Here is a 15,646-nt window from a genome sequence, read left to right on the forward strand (position 1 = left end):
GCTTCAGGCAGGCGGCTCCTCCACACTCACTTCCGGGAACCTTCCTTTCCCGCCCCCAGCGTCACTAACACGGCAGCAACGCGCCCAATCACAGCTCCGCGCGTGTCAAACACCGGCCAATGGCCAGGCGAGGAGCGACCGCCCCGGTTCTGCCAGCCAATGGGGGAGGCAGGAAGCGCCGCCGCAAACTCAACCAATGAGGCGGCTTCTAACCGCTTCGGCGTCTCTGTCTCCAGGAGCGGCGGGAATCCTGGTCTCTCAGAGCCGCTGTTCGCGCCGGGGCGCGGGGGGGTCGGGAGTGGGCGGGCCGGGGAGGGGGGAGAGGAACGAGCGGCGGGGTCGGGCCGGGGAGGGGAGTGGGCGGGGGCGCTGAGGGGAGGGGGGAGAGGAACGAGCGGCGGGGTCGGGCCGGGGGGGGGCGCTGAGGGGAGGGGAGGGGAGGGGAGTGGGCGGGGGGGGCGGCGCTCCGGGGAGGGGGGAGAGGAACGAGCGGCGGGGTCGGGCCGGGGAGGGGAGTGGGCGGGGGCGGCGCTCCGGGGAGGGGGGAGAGGAACGAGCGGCGGGGTCGGGGAGGGGAGTGGGCGGGGGGGGGCGCTCCGGGGAGGAGGGGAGAGGAACGAGCGGCGGGGCCTGTGAAGAGAGGAGGGCTCCAGGATGCCCCCCCCCCGCTCTCCCTCAATGGCGCGTTGGTACGCGTACCCCCAGCTGGAGAAGATCTGGCATCTAATCAACCTTTATTCTCCTTTCAGTTCAAACTGCAGCCACCCTGGTGCTTGTGTCCTGACTGCTGTGCCAGGGTCGGGCTAGGGACATGAATTGGCTGTGACTGACGTCTGGTTCAGAGCTGAGAATTTTCAGTCTTCAGTCCAGTGAAAAGCATGCATGGTTGGCTCAGGACTGGGACACTAGCAAAATGTGGAACACACAGGGATCAGCAGGAGCCCAGCGCAACCTTCCTTTCAGCTGATTCAACTACTACTGTTGGCTGTAGCAGTGCCAATGCAGAGGAGGCCGTGCATGATTTACAAGTTCAGCCTGGGACAGGTGTGACAGCGCAGGACACAGAAAGGGTGTCAAAAAAATGCAAGTATGATAAAAGCTACATTGAACTTGAATTTACATGGACTGGGGACACTGAATATCCTCAGCCACAGTGTGTCTTATGTGGTGAAGTTTTACCAAACAACAGTCTTAAACCTTCCCTTCTTTGCCAGCATCTAGAGACTAAGCACAATCAATTTAAAGACAAACCGGCTCAGTTTTTCAATCGCAAACTGGAAGAGCTAAAAAGCAGTAAAAAATTCTGCCATCAAATTGCATGGAAAATGTAAATACACTTCGAGCTTCAGACTTCATGAGTTAGAGTGGCTAAAATAGGAGAACCACACACTATTACAGAAGATTTCCTTATACCTGCTGTGAAGGTCGTGGTGAAGTGCGTGCTCGATGAAAAAGTAGGAAAAAAACTTGATTCCATACCCCTCTCCCATGACACTGCGTCTCGCTGCATTGCCGATATGGCTGAAAATGTTTTCATTAGAAACAGTGACTAATATTCTTTGCAAATAGACAAGTGCATGGATTTAGACAGCCTAGCTAAGCTTTTGGTTTATGTTCGTTATCTGTATGAAAATACCATACATGAAGACTTTCTCTTTTGTCATTCCCTGCCTACCCAAACAACAGGAGAAGAGATTTTTTTTGCTGCTTGATAACTTCATGAGTGAGAATAGAATTGACTGGTCTCGCTGTGTAGGGATTTCTACTGATGGGGCAAAATCGATGATGGAAAAGCACAATGGAGTTGTGGTTTGCATCAAGGCCATAGTAACAGAAGCCATATGGGTGTACTGCAGCATTGATAGAGAGGCCCCAGCTTCCCCAAAAATGCCGGAAAATTTAATGTCAGTGTTGTCTGATGCTGTCAAAATGGTTAACTTCATTAAGGGTCAGTGTCTAAATTCAAGAACTTTTGCCACCCTGTGTGATGAAATGGGAAATGACCATTTGCCACTACTATTGCATACTGAGGTTCACTGGCTGTCGTTTGGCAAAGTGCTGACACAACTCTTTGAGCTGCACAGTGAGCTTCAAGTTTTTTTCACTGGCCACCTCCCGTTTGCACTGGTCATCTTGCTTGGACGATACTGCCTGGCTTCAGCGATTAGCCTACTTGGCAGACATTTTTTCTTGCCTCAACGAGCTCAGTTTAGGCCTTCAGGGCTTAAGCACCACTATTTTTGAAACACAAGACAAAATCGAATCCATGATAAAGAAACTACGATTTTGGGATAGCTGCTTAAACAGAAATATGATTAATTGCTTTCCAACATGTCAATTGTTTCTTGCAACAAATGACAATATGCTTTTACATGAGAGTGTGTGAAAGCTGACATGGAGCATTTGCAACAACTTAGCAAACAACTTAGAAAATATTTCCCCAAAATGGACAATGCAAATTCCTGGATACGCAATCCATTTAAGGTGCTTCAGTCTCTCCCAATCCCTCCTCTGCCAGTGCGTGAGCAGGAGAAATTGTTAGATCTCTCTTGTGACAGTGGTCTTAAATTGCCAAAGTTTGCATTCAGACTGTAGACTTCTGGGTGCAAAGGGTGGAAGATTACCCATACGTGTCATAACAAGCTGTCAAGTTTCTGATGCCCTTCTCCACAATATACCTTTGTGAGACTGGATTCTCTGCCCTCATAGCGATTAAGACAGAATACCCTCAGAAATTAAATGCTGAAAATGACTTGTGACTGAAGCTCTCTCCAATTTTCCCTGCCATCAGTGATTTGTGTGATAAAACCCATCACACTGATAGGTAAGCATTATATATATAATCTTTTTGTTAACATCAATAAGTGCTGTACATTAGTCACCAAGAATTTAAAAATGCCAGTAATATATTTGTGTTATCGAGGTCAGCTGCAGAAATGTATGGACAGTGAACTTTTCTTTGCTTCCTTTTCTGTATTTTTTTTTATCATCAACAAAAATACATGATTGCCATTTTTAAATGCTTAGTCACGCACAGGCTGTGTCTTAGTGAGACCAGCATGGAGGCTTCATTAATTTTAATTAATTACAATAAAATGACCATGAAAGCTTCCAATTTAAAGTTTAGAATAACTAGAAACTTGTTTGAGGGACTATTTTTATCCAAAGTAAAGGTATGTATGATATAATAATAATAATTGTAACGAATAATTTTATCCGGGACAACACACTCCAGGGCTTGTGAATTTTTGCATCATGTTATCCCTTATAGACTTTTCATAGGCCCCTGTCTGAGACAGGGATATGTGATAGACTACATTATTTGGAAAGGGGTACACAGCCTAGAACCTTTATAAACCAATGACCTAGGGTATTCACGGACTAGCTAGTTGGGACTCAGAGAGCCTAGGGCAGGTCTGGTGTAGAGGGAAAAGAGCACAGTGCGCCCAACCCCCCCTTCCCCCAGTCTGCCCCCTTGCCCAGCCCTGCCCCCTCTGCTCATCCATCTTGCCCCCAGACACACCACCTCCACACCTATTCTCCTGTCTGCCCCACCCCCACTCCTATCCACCTCTCCCCTAGAATGATCTAGGAGGTAGTGGGGTTAAAGTAACTTTAGGGATAGTCTGTGCTGTTTTTATTTGCAAATATAGTCCTTGGTCTCATGTATGCAAATTATACCAATTAAATATGCAAATTATTTCACATGCATAAAAATTCCAGCTTCCTGTCCATTCAACCTTAATAGTTTGTAGGTGGCTTCTGAGTGGCCTGAGTGCTTGAGCCATCTGCCCCTCTTCCCCCCCCCATTTCATTCACCTCTCCACACCTTTTGCTCCTGCCCTCTCCATGTCCAATCCCTAATCTCATTCCATGCCCAAGCCACCCTTCTCTGGGGCTGCTGGAGCCTGTGAATGTATCCTTTTTTCCGTGCCCAAAAGTGCCTGAAATTCTGGCTGTAAGAGCTATGGACAAAGAGGGCTGGGTTGGGGTGTGCCGTCGCTGCAGTCTGTACGCATACCTACAGAAACACTTGGACACACATACATGACGGTGTATTGTATGGGTCTGACTTTATTATAATTGTTTATAAAATAGGCTGGGGTTTTCTCTCTCCTCATTTCTCTACATGCTGAGCAAATTCCTCTTCAACAGGCGGAATAGATCCCTTGGGACCCAAAAGGGTTTTCCCAAGTTCTAGTTTCCCTTATAAAAATAGGCAATGGCTGCCTGAGAAGGGGGAAGGTTTGAGCAGCTCTCTCAGGCGTTGGAACTGGAGTAGCTGCAGTCGGATACAAAAGAGTAAACTGCGCAGGAAGAAGTTGCTGATCTAGAGAGAAACAACTCCACTCATGGATTGGAAGAGTTTCAGACTGTATGTGGGTCTGGTCGTGATTTGTTTTTTCACCATAAAATGCACTTTTGTGGGTACAAAACTATTTACTGAATTCAGTTAACAGTTTTGGGTTGTTTTAAAAACATGTCAAGTAAAAAAAAAAGTTTTGTTTGTTTTTTTTTAAATTGAACACCCACAAAGCCACAGGACTTCTTCTGAAGCGAATTTCCCTGGGTGCTGACTCCGAGAACCAACTGATTTCTTTGCCCAGAAAAGGATTTTCTTTACCAACGAGGTGTTTCCTGGTGCTAGAGATTAGCCCTGTATCACTGTTGCTGGTACATGGAGAACATGGCTGCAGCCTGTGAACTGCATACTCCTCTGCACACTGTGCAGTTTACCCAGTAAGACAAACACAAAAAATGAGAACAGATGACCAACAGGGAAACCTGGGCCCAGGCCCAACTCAACACTTGGGTTGGTACACCATTAGCCTGGGTTTGTCATCTTCTGTTTTACACTTTGGTCCAGCTGGGGCCCATCTGTTCTGCACATGGTACATGCCGTGTCCTGGCTGACATCAGCATAGTGGGCAGAGAGGTGAGCAAACCATGTGCAACACCTTGTAAACTGCCCCAAATCCCACTGTGAGGACAGCTGCTAGTGGGTCATTTGATTTGCTCTAGGTCAGATGGGTGGAAGGTGTAAGGAAATGGTGTGGGAAGCCCTGTCTCTGCTACCCTAGGGTGGCTGGCTCCAGTCACTAACTCTGTCCAACTCAGTCTCTGCCTCGGTCTGCTCTCCATGCTGACAGGCAAGCCTGATTTTCTGTCGCTGAGCCAAGCCTGAGCAGAGGAACTATTTGCAGAGTTCAGCAGTAGGGCTTGGCGTCCCCTGGAAGGAGATGGAACAGTGTGACCAGGTGAGGATAGTAGAGAGCAGGGAACATTTTCCATCATATCTCTGCTTTCCAGTCTTTACTCGCTCTTCCCAGGTCTGCTGCTTTATAAAGCTGCCTGTTTCGTCTGACCTGGAATTTGCTGCGGAGAGCAGCAGCAAATCATCACTGCCCAGGGTGGATGATGTCTTGCCAAGCCACAACATTCAGCAGAGCTCTCACCCAGCAAGAGGGTAATGCACAGGAAGATTTGGCTTTTAGATGTGCATAGCACCCACAAACCCTGTTGAAGTCAGAGCGCTGCGGGTGCTCAGCACCTCTGCAAATCAGGCCCTCTGTGGTTTGTGGGATTGGCTAATAAGTGAGTGCTCATAACCACTGGGTGCAGAGCTAATGCTGGAGTGTGCAAACTGCAGTCAACGCTGCAGGCAAGTGTGGCAGCCCCTGGTTCCCCTAGTAAGCAGCTCTGGCAACAGCATCCCCTCTGTCCCTGAGAGAATTGGCTGCCCACCTTCCCTCCTCTGACTTCTAGGGGGCAGCAGCTCCCCTCCAATGCTGCATTAAGTTCCACCAAATAGGGTACAGCACCACAGCGATATAAAGATATTACTTTACTCACTTTGTCTCTCTAATATTCTAGGCCCTGCACAGCTACATACACTGCATATGAGGAGGAGGAGCAGGCAAAGATTGGGAAGAAGAGACCGGAGATGGAGAGCTGGGCTGGGGTGAAGGGAAGCTGGAGACCGTGGGGGGTGAAGGAGGAAGGGGAATTAACTAGTGCAGACCAGCATGTCCAAGTAGTTATGGAGGTGTGCAGTGACTGAGGCTGCAGAAGAAGATCTTGTGGAGGGACTGGCCTCCCTGAGACAATTCACACATCCTAACCAGCTCTGCCTCTGCCGGTTTTTCTCCCTTTAGTGTCTCGCCCACCTTTATCGCAACTTCCTACCTGGAGACCCAGGTGGCTAAGACTCAGGAATGCAATTCCTACTCCAGGGGAAGGAGACATTCTAATATTAAAGGAAAGTCAGAATAGGAACCAGGACGTAGCAGTGATCAAATCAGTTTCTAAATGAACCCAAAACACATCTCTGAAAGTCTCTTCCTTACCCTTGCATTCAGCTGGGAGCTGCATTCCCAGAATTGTGTTCTGCAAAATGGTGGCCTCCTAAGTCATTTCATTATTTTGTTAATTGTTGTTGACAGTTTAATAATTTCTGAAGTTATTTCAGCTTCATAGCGACTGGATGCCATGACTAGAATCCCCTTGTGTCAGTTTCCCGGCGTTATGGAGTCTTACCCTTTGAAGAGGAAGCTGCAGGTGATGAGAATGTCAAACAGGAGGACCTTCAGCAACAACGCTCTGATAGCCAAGAGAAGCAGGATTTGTGAACAGACGGGCAGAGCTGAAACAGATGGGATCATGTACCTGATTAGGCCCTGGAGTGCACACAGAAGAATTACCAATGGTCTCTATTGGGACTGTGTATGGCTGCAGTGCCCAACATTATACACAAGACGGTCATATAAACCTAAGCACAACCTTGTGCGCGCCAGACAGCTTCCACATATTTTAATAAGATTTAAAGTAACCTGCATTGATTTATATTTTAAGTTCTCGTTTCATATGTATTTAGAGAGGTTGTTTATGTACGGTATTGTCTACTTACACTCTTGTGTAAACTAAAAAGATGTAAACATGATGCCAAAATGCTAATAAATCAGCCATTAGTATATTGTGTTGAAGCAGGCCATGGGCTGCATGAAATGCTCTGGTGGGCTGGAGGTCAGGCACCCCTGGTCTGAGCAATAGGAGTCGGTCTGAAAGACCTAATGCACCTCCTCTAGAACGCAGGTACTTAGTGTAGCATATTCATTGCTTTAATTGGTGTAGTTATAATGAAATATTAATGTTATTGTCCTTCTACCCCTCCTATGTCCAACAGTACGAGAACCATTGGCCTAGCAGAAGCAGCTCTGGGCTGGGCACTTCGAACTCTGGTGATTTATCAGCTCTGCTGCGCACTCACTGTGTGACCTTGGGCAAGTCACAGAATCCTAAAAGTATAGGACTGAAAGGGACCTCAGTAGGTCAGCTAGTCCAGTCCCCTGCACTCAAGGCAGGACTCATAATAACTGGACCATTCCTGACAGGTGTTTGTCTAACCTGTTCTTCAAAACCTCCAATGATGGAGATTCCACAGCCTCCCTAGGCAGTTTTGTTCCCGTGCTTAACTACCCTGATAGGATGTTTTTCCTAATGTCCAGCCTAAAGCTCCCTTGCTGCAATTTAAGCCTGTTGCTTCTTGTCCTATCCTCGGAGGTTAAGGAGAATAATGTATCACCCTCCTCCTTGTAACAACCTTTTTATGTATTTGAAAACTGTTGCTCCTCCTACCCCCTGTCTTTTCTTTTCCAGACTAAAGAAACCCAGTTTTTTCACTCTTCCCTCATAGGTCATGTTTTCTAGATCTTTCATCAGTTTTGGTGCTCTCCTCTGGACTCTCTCCAGTTTGCCCACATCTTTCCTGAAATGTGGCGTCCAGAACTGGAGGCCTAATCAGCGCAGAAGAATTGCTTCTCATATCTTGCTTAACAACGCTTCTGCTAATACATCCGAGAATTGTTTGCTTTTTTTTGCAACAGCGTTACACTGTTGACCCATATTTAGCTTGTGATCCACTGTGACCGCCAGATCCCTTTCCACAGTACTCCTTCCTAGGCAGTCATTTCCCATTTTGTACATGCAATTCATTGTTTGTTTCTTAAGTGGAGTACTTCAGACCATTTCTCCAGTTTGTCCAGATCATTTTGAATTTTAATCTTATCCTCCAAAGCACTTGCAACCCCTCCCAGCTTGATATCATCAGTAAACTTCATAAGTGTCCTCTTTGTGCCATTATCTAAATCATTTGTTGCTGACTCTGTGCCTCAATTTCCTCTTCTGTAAAATGGTAGATGTGGCTTCATCTTGGATTTCACTGTCTCTTTTCACCACCACATCCAAGCTATGCCTAAATCTTCCTACTTCTTCCTGTATGACGTCCCCAAAATCTGTCCTTCCCTCTCTGCCCACACAGCCGAAACCGTTTTCTGAGCCTTGATCATCTCATGCATTGACCACTGCTCTTTCTTCCTTCTCGGTGGCCTCAATGCCTGCCCCCACTCCTCAAATCCATTCAAAACGCAGCTACCAAGATCATCGTCCACGCTCTGACTACATCACTCCCCTTTTAAAGTCCATCCGCTGGCTGCCTTCTCCCATCACAAACACATACTTCTTGTCTGTACTTACAAAACCTTCCACAATGTAGCCCTCCCCACCTATCCAGCCTGCTATGTTATGCAAAGTCAGTTCTCCCCTTCGTTCCACCAGCGCCAGCCTCCATCACTCACATCTCCGACAAGCGTTCTCACACTCTGTCCTACACTGCCTCTTAGCAGGGGGAAAAGCTCCCAGTTGAAATCCATAAAGTCACCACTTTATCCTCTTTCATGTCCCTTCACCAGACTCACTTCTGCCATGATGTACATCACAAACTACACCGTGATAATGGCTGGGCAGGTGGAGTGCTGGGATCATTGCTAAGAATCACACACCTCCTATTCCATTGATCATCATGTCCTATCCCCCCATCCCACTGCACCTACCTATTTGTGTAATGGGCAGAGGAGATAGAGTTTAAGGCCAAAAGGAACCACCAGAACTCTAGCCTGACCACCTGTAGATCACAGGCCATTAACCACACCCAGCACCTGCATGTTAAACCCAACAACTGAAATTAGACCAAAGTATTACAGCTCACAGGAGATTAGACTATTATGTGCCACTGGCAGAGAAATGGATTAAGTGAGATATTCTCAGATGACCCTGGCAAACGACACTGTATAGGTGATAAGTGTTTATGGAGTTGTTCCTTTCTTGACACTAGGGCCAGGACAGCATCAGTGGAAGTCTGTACTGTTCATAGGTAATATTGGAGGATCTCTCTTCAGCCCTTGCACTGAACAGCATCTCAAAGTGAAATGTCAGTTTAGCATCCCAGTTATTCTTGTTTTGTGGCACTTTATAGCCTCAGGGACCACATCTATAAATGGTTTTTCCATCCTGCAAAGTAGTTCTGAGAGTTAAATTTCCCCCCCTGTCCTGAATCAGGACAAAAAGTCAATCTAAAATTTTCACAAACCAAAACATTTTCAGTTCAGATCAATTGAAGCATTTTGTTGCAATAATTTCAAAACATTTCCTTTCGATTTCAACCTTTTTCCTTGACATTTTTCCCCAGTTAACTTAAATTTTAAAATGAAAAACTGTTTCAAACCAGACAACCAACATTCAGTGTTTAGAAAACATCAGAATGAAGTTTTGCCAACTTCAAAACTTTTTTTTCCAAAAACATTTCAGGTCAGGAGATTGTGAAAACAGACCCTGGTCTGCAATGATTTTAATTTTGAGGAATCTAAATTTTTAAATGAAATAATGTTTCATTGCAAAATTCCTGACCTGCTCTATTGGGGAGCTGACTTCTCAGCTCTGAGATCAACTGCCTTTCCTGACCAGTCAGATTCGAAGAGCCAGCTGTGTGGCTGTTTGCCTTTGAGTGGCGATATGGAGATCCGCCATGCATGTCTGCTGCAACCAGTGCAGATCCAGGGTTGCATAGCAGAAAGGCTCTAAGAGCAATTCTGCTGACAGCTTCTTTCTTTGGCAAGGGTTGGTCAATTCACAACCTGCATCTTTCATCCAGTGACTAAAGCTCTTGGAAACAGCGGGCAAAATACTGCTTTCATTTACACTGCTGCAAATCTAGAATAACTTTATTACTCCAGACTTGGACCTGTGTAAGTGAGGCCAGAATTTGTCCCTGTTTCTTCAGATGTTCATTGTCAGGCAAGGCTTAAGCTGGAGGTGGTGTCCACACGCCTCTTTCCACATCCCTTCTGTTTCTATCAAAGAATCAGCTGGATTCAAACAGTGTGAATGTGCTGGGAAGAATGCAGTTATTGCTTACCACTTCGGTCTTCATCTAGACATGGCTCTTCCACAGGGTCTTCTACAAGACAGAGTTGTAACTATTAGTAAGAGGAATTATACGAATTGTAACAGTACCAACTGCCTGATTCAAGCTCAGAACGGTTCCCAACCCAACCTCCTGTTTACACTGTTCTCATCCCTTTCCAATTCATTCACCTTTTTGGGTTGACATTGTTCTTGGGCTCTGCTCAAAGGGGTGGTGTTTTGGAAAGCCCGAGTGCATTCTCGTGAGGGTTTTTGGAGATAATTATGTATAACACATACTTTTCCACTTTAAAACAAGCTACTCCCTCATTCCCCTTTTTTGCACAGATAATGCAAACAACTTGACAACTTGGCATTTTATGTGGAAATGCCCCTTAATAAAGATTCTCTACTTTGCCAAGTTTTAAAATGCGACAGGCAGGAGTGTTTGAAGAAGTGGGACTGATTATGCACAATAAATTGTAAGTATTTAGCTGAAAACACTTCATTAGGGGTATACCTATAGATGTCCAACTAGCCAATAGAAGGGATGCACACACCAAGTGCCTCTAGATCAGTTAACTCACAGGCTCTGCTGGTGAAATGGACAAAGCTTGGAAAGGTCACACACCAGCTTTGCACTTTTTCTTAAAATAGTCATTGCACTAGGATATTAAATGCAGAAAATTACACGGCTGCACACACGTCACTAAAAGTTGGGCAAAGCAAAAGCAACATAAATGCTTTTTGTGGTGGGGGTAGCACATTGAGCTAAGCAACTGCGGAGATGATTTTCCAAGGCACAAACGAGCTGGGAGGTAGCTGCCCAACTCACACTGATTCTCCATGGGAGTCAGGTGCCTGACCCCTCTTTGAGCCTTTAAAAGTTTCCTTACCCCCAATACCCAAATCCTACAGGGTGGGTAAAATATGGGTGCTAAACTTGTGGCTACAACTGACTTGTTCATTTCCTGCCTTTGTGATTTTTAACTGTGCAGCTGTCACATTGCATCTGGGCACTTCATATTCATTAGACTGAAAATCACCATATAAAAACATCACTGAACACAACAATTTCCCAGACATATGGAGCATCAGGAACCTGATCTCATCCTTATATAGAGAAGTGGCAAGCCCAGGCTTTAGAGAGTCCTGGCTATGTATGTACTGTGTTAGATCCAGACAAAATGTATCAGCAAACCAGAGTTAAGTAATTAATAGTTACATGCCTGAGGAAAAGCAACTACAGTGTTCTCAGGTTTTCCCCTTATGTAATCGAAGCATATTTAGAATTTTAGTTCAACCCAGATTTTTGCAAATGTTGTTTCAAAGTATTGGCTCTCAAACACTTGATCCAGTTTCCCTCAACCCCTCCAGAAAGATTTGGAGACCATGTTTATGAAAATGCAGCTGGCTTAGTTTTGAGAGAAGGTGTGTGTATGTCAAAATTGGGCTTATAGTGGTAAATTAACTTCAACCAGACTGTGGTGCATTTCCCTGTAGAGATCTCTTTAATGCAGAGAGCTGTGTGTGTGTCTCCTTCTCACATGGGTCTCCACTCTTCTACATCTCTATTCTATAGTTGCAGGAAGGAATTATGTCAGCCCTGCCAGGTCTGTTGAGTCTAGAGCCTTCTTGACCCTTTTGTGCCATATTTGCTATTAATCAAGCTCTCCTTGGGTGACTGTCCCCATGGGGGGGCCCTGCAGGATAACTTTATTTTTCTCTGGGGTGGTGCGTTTGAATTAACTGTCTGGCATTTGCACTTTGTCTGCATTGTTGCAAATGGGTGGTGGGAACCACTGCATCCGTCTCTGGACCCTCACTTTCTTGCCCTGGCCGTTCAGGAATAACACAATGTGACTGAGGGGAGGAAGGCATCAGAGGGAAATGGAGAGGAATGTGGGGCTCCCAGGGGACTGGAGGTGGGGGCAGGGAAGTGACAGAAAAGAGATGGGGTCTGTGGTGTTGGATATTCTCTTCGCCTGGTACCTACCAGAGATCAGCAGGGACCTGGCACTCCACACCTGGGCGGTTCTGTTCTGTCTCACATGGCAGGCGAGGGATTCCCAGGACTCCAGTTCTGCAGTGTGGATGGAGAGGTGAGAGACTGTGCTAAATGTGCCGTCTTCTTCCCTGGAAACCCCGTAGGTGAAGGAGTCCAGGGCGCTTCCATTCTCATTCGAAAACCAGATGGCATCTGCCGTGTCCTGGGAGAGGTCGTTCACCACACAAACCACTAAGGTCTTCCTCTCGCCGTTAACGACCATGGTAAGTGGGGGCGCCAAGGTAGGGAAAGGGGCTGCGGTGCTGCCTGAGAGAGAACAGCCAGCCAGTTAGCAATGCATATGGCAAGTCTCAGCCACAAGGCCTCCCTGCCCCTGGAGCCCCTTTGACTTGGAGCAGTGAGACTAAAACTGGTTTCAAACTTCTCGGGAAGGATTGCCTTGTGAGGCGAGTATCCTTGTTTGGCCAGCTATTCGTGCCCAAGTGGGGGTTGGGTCCGTGTCTGGCTGCCCCAGCACCACGGCCATTTGTTGGAACAAAAACCCCAGGCCTCGCTGCTCCTTTGCAAGGTGTAGCTAATCACTTAACAGGTACATGCTGGCCACTCCTTTCCTCCCCTCCCACAGTGTCTGCAGTCTTGGGCCTCTAGCTACACGCTGCCTGCAGAACCCACCCGGCCCAGAATGTTTCTCCTGGGTGTCGTGGGGGGGGGGGATGCAGCCCACCCTGGGGATCAGGCAAGCGTCCTGCCAAGGAGGAGAGCGTGGAGCTGAGTGAAGCAAGCAGCACCTGCCCCAGGGGACAGGTATACTCACGGCTCAGAAGCTGAAGTACTGTCATGGCCAGGAGCTGTCCAAGCAGCCATGAGGGCAGGCCCATGGTGAGAGGCTGCAGCATCTGAGCCAGGCATGAACAATGCAGCAGGCAGAGGGACCCCAGCCCGTCTCTCAGCACCTTCCCCTCCCCTCCACTTTCCCTGCCCCTTTCTAACGGTCTCTCACCAGCTGCCGAACCAGCTGCTGTGCTCCCTGGCAAACAAACCTGTGCACTTTTTAACCCTTTGCGTGCTCACACAGCTATAGGCAGTGAGAGCCTAAATCCACCCTAATGGCCCTGAGCCCAGCCCTGTGGGAGCACGAGCTGACCTGACTGGGTCCCCTCAACTGCAGAGACCCCAATTCGCAGCTCCACAGGGCACAGCAGATGGCTCCCGTGGAAATGCCCCAGCACGTTTCCATGAGCCAAGGCAAGGGCAAGGCCAGGGTCAGGGTCAGCCATTCCCTGCTCCTTGGAAGGTCTCTCACCCACTGGGCCTGGGCACTGCCACACACCACATCATACTGGATTTGCCTGGTGCCAAGGGGGCAGGCTGCGGGGATCAGGCCCAGAGAGCATGGGGCTGAGGGGAGGAGCCCCCAACACTGGCTGGCATGTGGGTGTGGTATTGGGGAGGGGGCAGGCACAGGTAGCCCCAGTGGGTCAGCTAATCTAACCTAAATGCTGTAAACTGAGTAAACTCCATTTCCCCTTGCCTGCATTGCTGGGCGGCCAGTGCCTACAGCCTGGAGTCCATGACCCCTGCTGGCCCCTCCAAGCAGCCAGGTGTTGGAGCCCGCCCTGGCTGGAGGTGTGTGCCCCCTGCTGACATTGGTCCTGGGGGAAACTCAGGCCCGGGGGTGGGCGGCAGGGAGGGAGGCGAGAACGGGACAGGAGAGCCCAGTATGCGGCTAAGGGGAGGGGACCATGACAAACGGCGATGCAGTGTGCCACGGGGTCCCACAGACGGTGCTGGCTGGTTGGGCACGGCGTGTGCCTGGGCAGGGATCTCAGTGATGGGAGCAAGCAGGAGCTGCACCATTTGTCTCCTAGTGGCTGTAACTCCATGGTGCAGACTAAGGTCACTCCTGGGTGGGGGAGTCACTGCAAGGTACCCTCTCGGGAGGGTGTTGTGCGTGAGGTGTGATTGTGTGTCACTGTGAGGCTCTCTCCAGGGCTCACGGTGTGTGGGGGTGATTGCTGTGAGGTTTCCCTGCAGCTAGGGGTGTGTAGGGGAGAGTTGCTGCCATGGTGTGTGTGTGGGGTAATCCCTGGGGCACACTAGAGGCCACGGTGCGGGACATGTGGGAAGGAGCCCATTTGCTCCAGGCTCAGTATGTGGTAGCTGAGTGAAGAGCTATGGCCCATGTATTGCAGGGGGCAACTGGGGGCATTGCCACAGCCTGTGCAGTGCAGGGAGGTGCTGGGGGAAGTGCCACAGACAGGACAGTGCAGGGAGGTGCTGGGGGCAGTGCCACAGCCAGGACAGTGCAGGGGGAAACGGGGCAGTGCCACAGCCGGGGCAGTGCAGGGGGGAGCTGGGGGCAGTGCCATGGCCCATGCAGTCAGGGGTGCTAGAACACTTTGTGTAGTGGGGATGCTGAGCCCTTGAGCCAAACTGTAACCCCTGAATATGATGGCACCCACTTCAACCCAGCAGATCCTGCAGCACTCCCCCTGCACCCCTTGTTTCAGCACCTATGTGTGCAGTAGAAGGATAGCTGAGTGCCTGACATGGCTCATTCAGTGCGGGGGGGGGTAGCCAAGGGCAGTGCCACAACCTGTGCAGTATTGGGGGGGACCGAGGGCAGTGCCACGGCCCGTGCAGTGCAAGGGGGGTAGACGAGGGCTGTGCCACGGCCTGTGTAGTGCAGGGGGAGAAATGAGGGAAGTATCATGGCCAGTGCAGGGGGGTAACCGGGGGCAGTGTCACAGTCCGTGCAGTGAAGGGGGGGTAGTCGAGGGCAGTGTCATGGCCTGTGCATTGCGGGGGGGGCGGTAGCCGAGGGCAGTGTCACAGCCCATGCAGTGCACAGGGGGTAACCAGGGGCAGTGTCACAGCCCGTGCAGTGTCGTGCGGGGGGGGGTAGCCGAGGGCAGTGTCACGACCCCTGCAGTGCAGGGGGTAACCAGGGGCAGTGTCATGGCCCGTGCAGTGCAGGAGGGGTAGCCAGGGGCAGTGTCACGGCCTGTGCAGTGCAAGGGGGGGAGCCGAGGGCAGTGTCATGGCCCATGCAGTGCATGGGGGGTAACCGGAGGCAGTGCCACGGCCCGTGCAGTACGGGGGGGTAGTCGAGGCCAGCGTCACGGCCCGTGCAGTGCGGGGGGGGATAGCCGAGGGCAGTGCCATGGCCCATGCAGTGTGGGGGGTAACAGGAGGCAGTGCTACGGCCTGTGCAGTGCAAGGGGGGTAGATGAGGGCAGTGTCACGGCCCGTGCAGTGCAGTGCAAGGGGGTAGACGAGGGCAGTGTCACGTCCCCTGCAGTGCAGGAGGGTAACTGGAGGCAGTGTCATGGCCTGTGCAGTGCAGGGGAGGATAGTTGAGGGCAGTGTCACGACCTGTGCAGTGTAGGGGGGGTAGCTGAA

The 15,646-nt window shown here is 49.4% G+C and overlaps 1 protein-coding gene and 1 long non-coding RNA gene across 3 annotated transcripts; one reads left to right on the forward strand and one right to left on the reverse strand.

Annotated features, from left to right (window-relative positions):
- Window positions 1–174: 174 nt before the first annotated feature.
- On the forward strand, window positions 175–6,534 carry LOC115649325. Of its 2 annotated transcripts, none has more exons than XR_003999802.1 (3): window positions 175–269; window positions 750–2,824; window positions 5,875–6,534. It is a non-coding gene; the product is annotated as an uncharacterized LOC115649325 (long non-coding RNA). The 2 variants fall into 2 exon arrangements; XR_003999803.1 differs by having other exon boundaries at window positions 206–253.
- PTCRA (pre T cell antigen receptor alpha) lies at window positions 4,539–13,180 on the reverse strand. Its single transcript, XM_030558202.1, is given in 6 exon segments — window positions 4,539–5,079; window positions 5,082–5,230; window positions 6,538–6,643; window positions 10,250–10,291; window positions 12,233–12,550; window positions 13,059–13,180. Coding segments are annotated over 6 exon segments (753 nt in total). The 5' UTR covers window positions 13,141–13,180; the 3' UTR covers window positions 4,539–5,023.
- Window positions 13,181–15,646: the final 2,466 nt, after the last annotated feature.

Source organism: Gopherus evgoodei, chromosome 3, assembly GCF_007399415.2.
Source record: "Gopherus evgoodei ecotype Sinaloan lineage chromosome 3, rGopEvg1_v1.p, whole genome shotgun sequence".
Lineage (NCBI taxonomy): Eukaryota > Metazoa > Chordata > Testudines > Testudinidae > Gopherus > Gopherus evgoodei.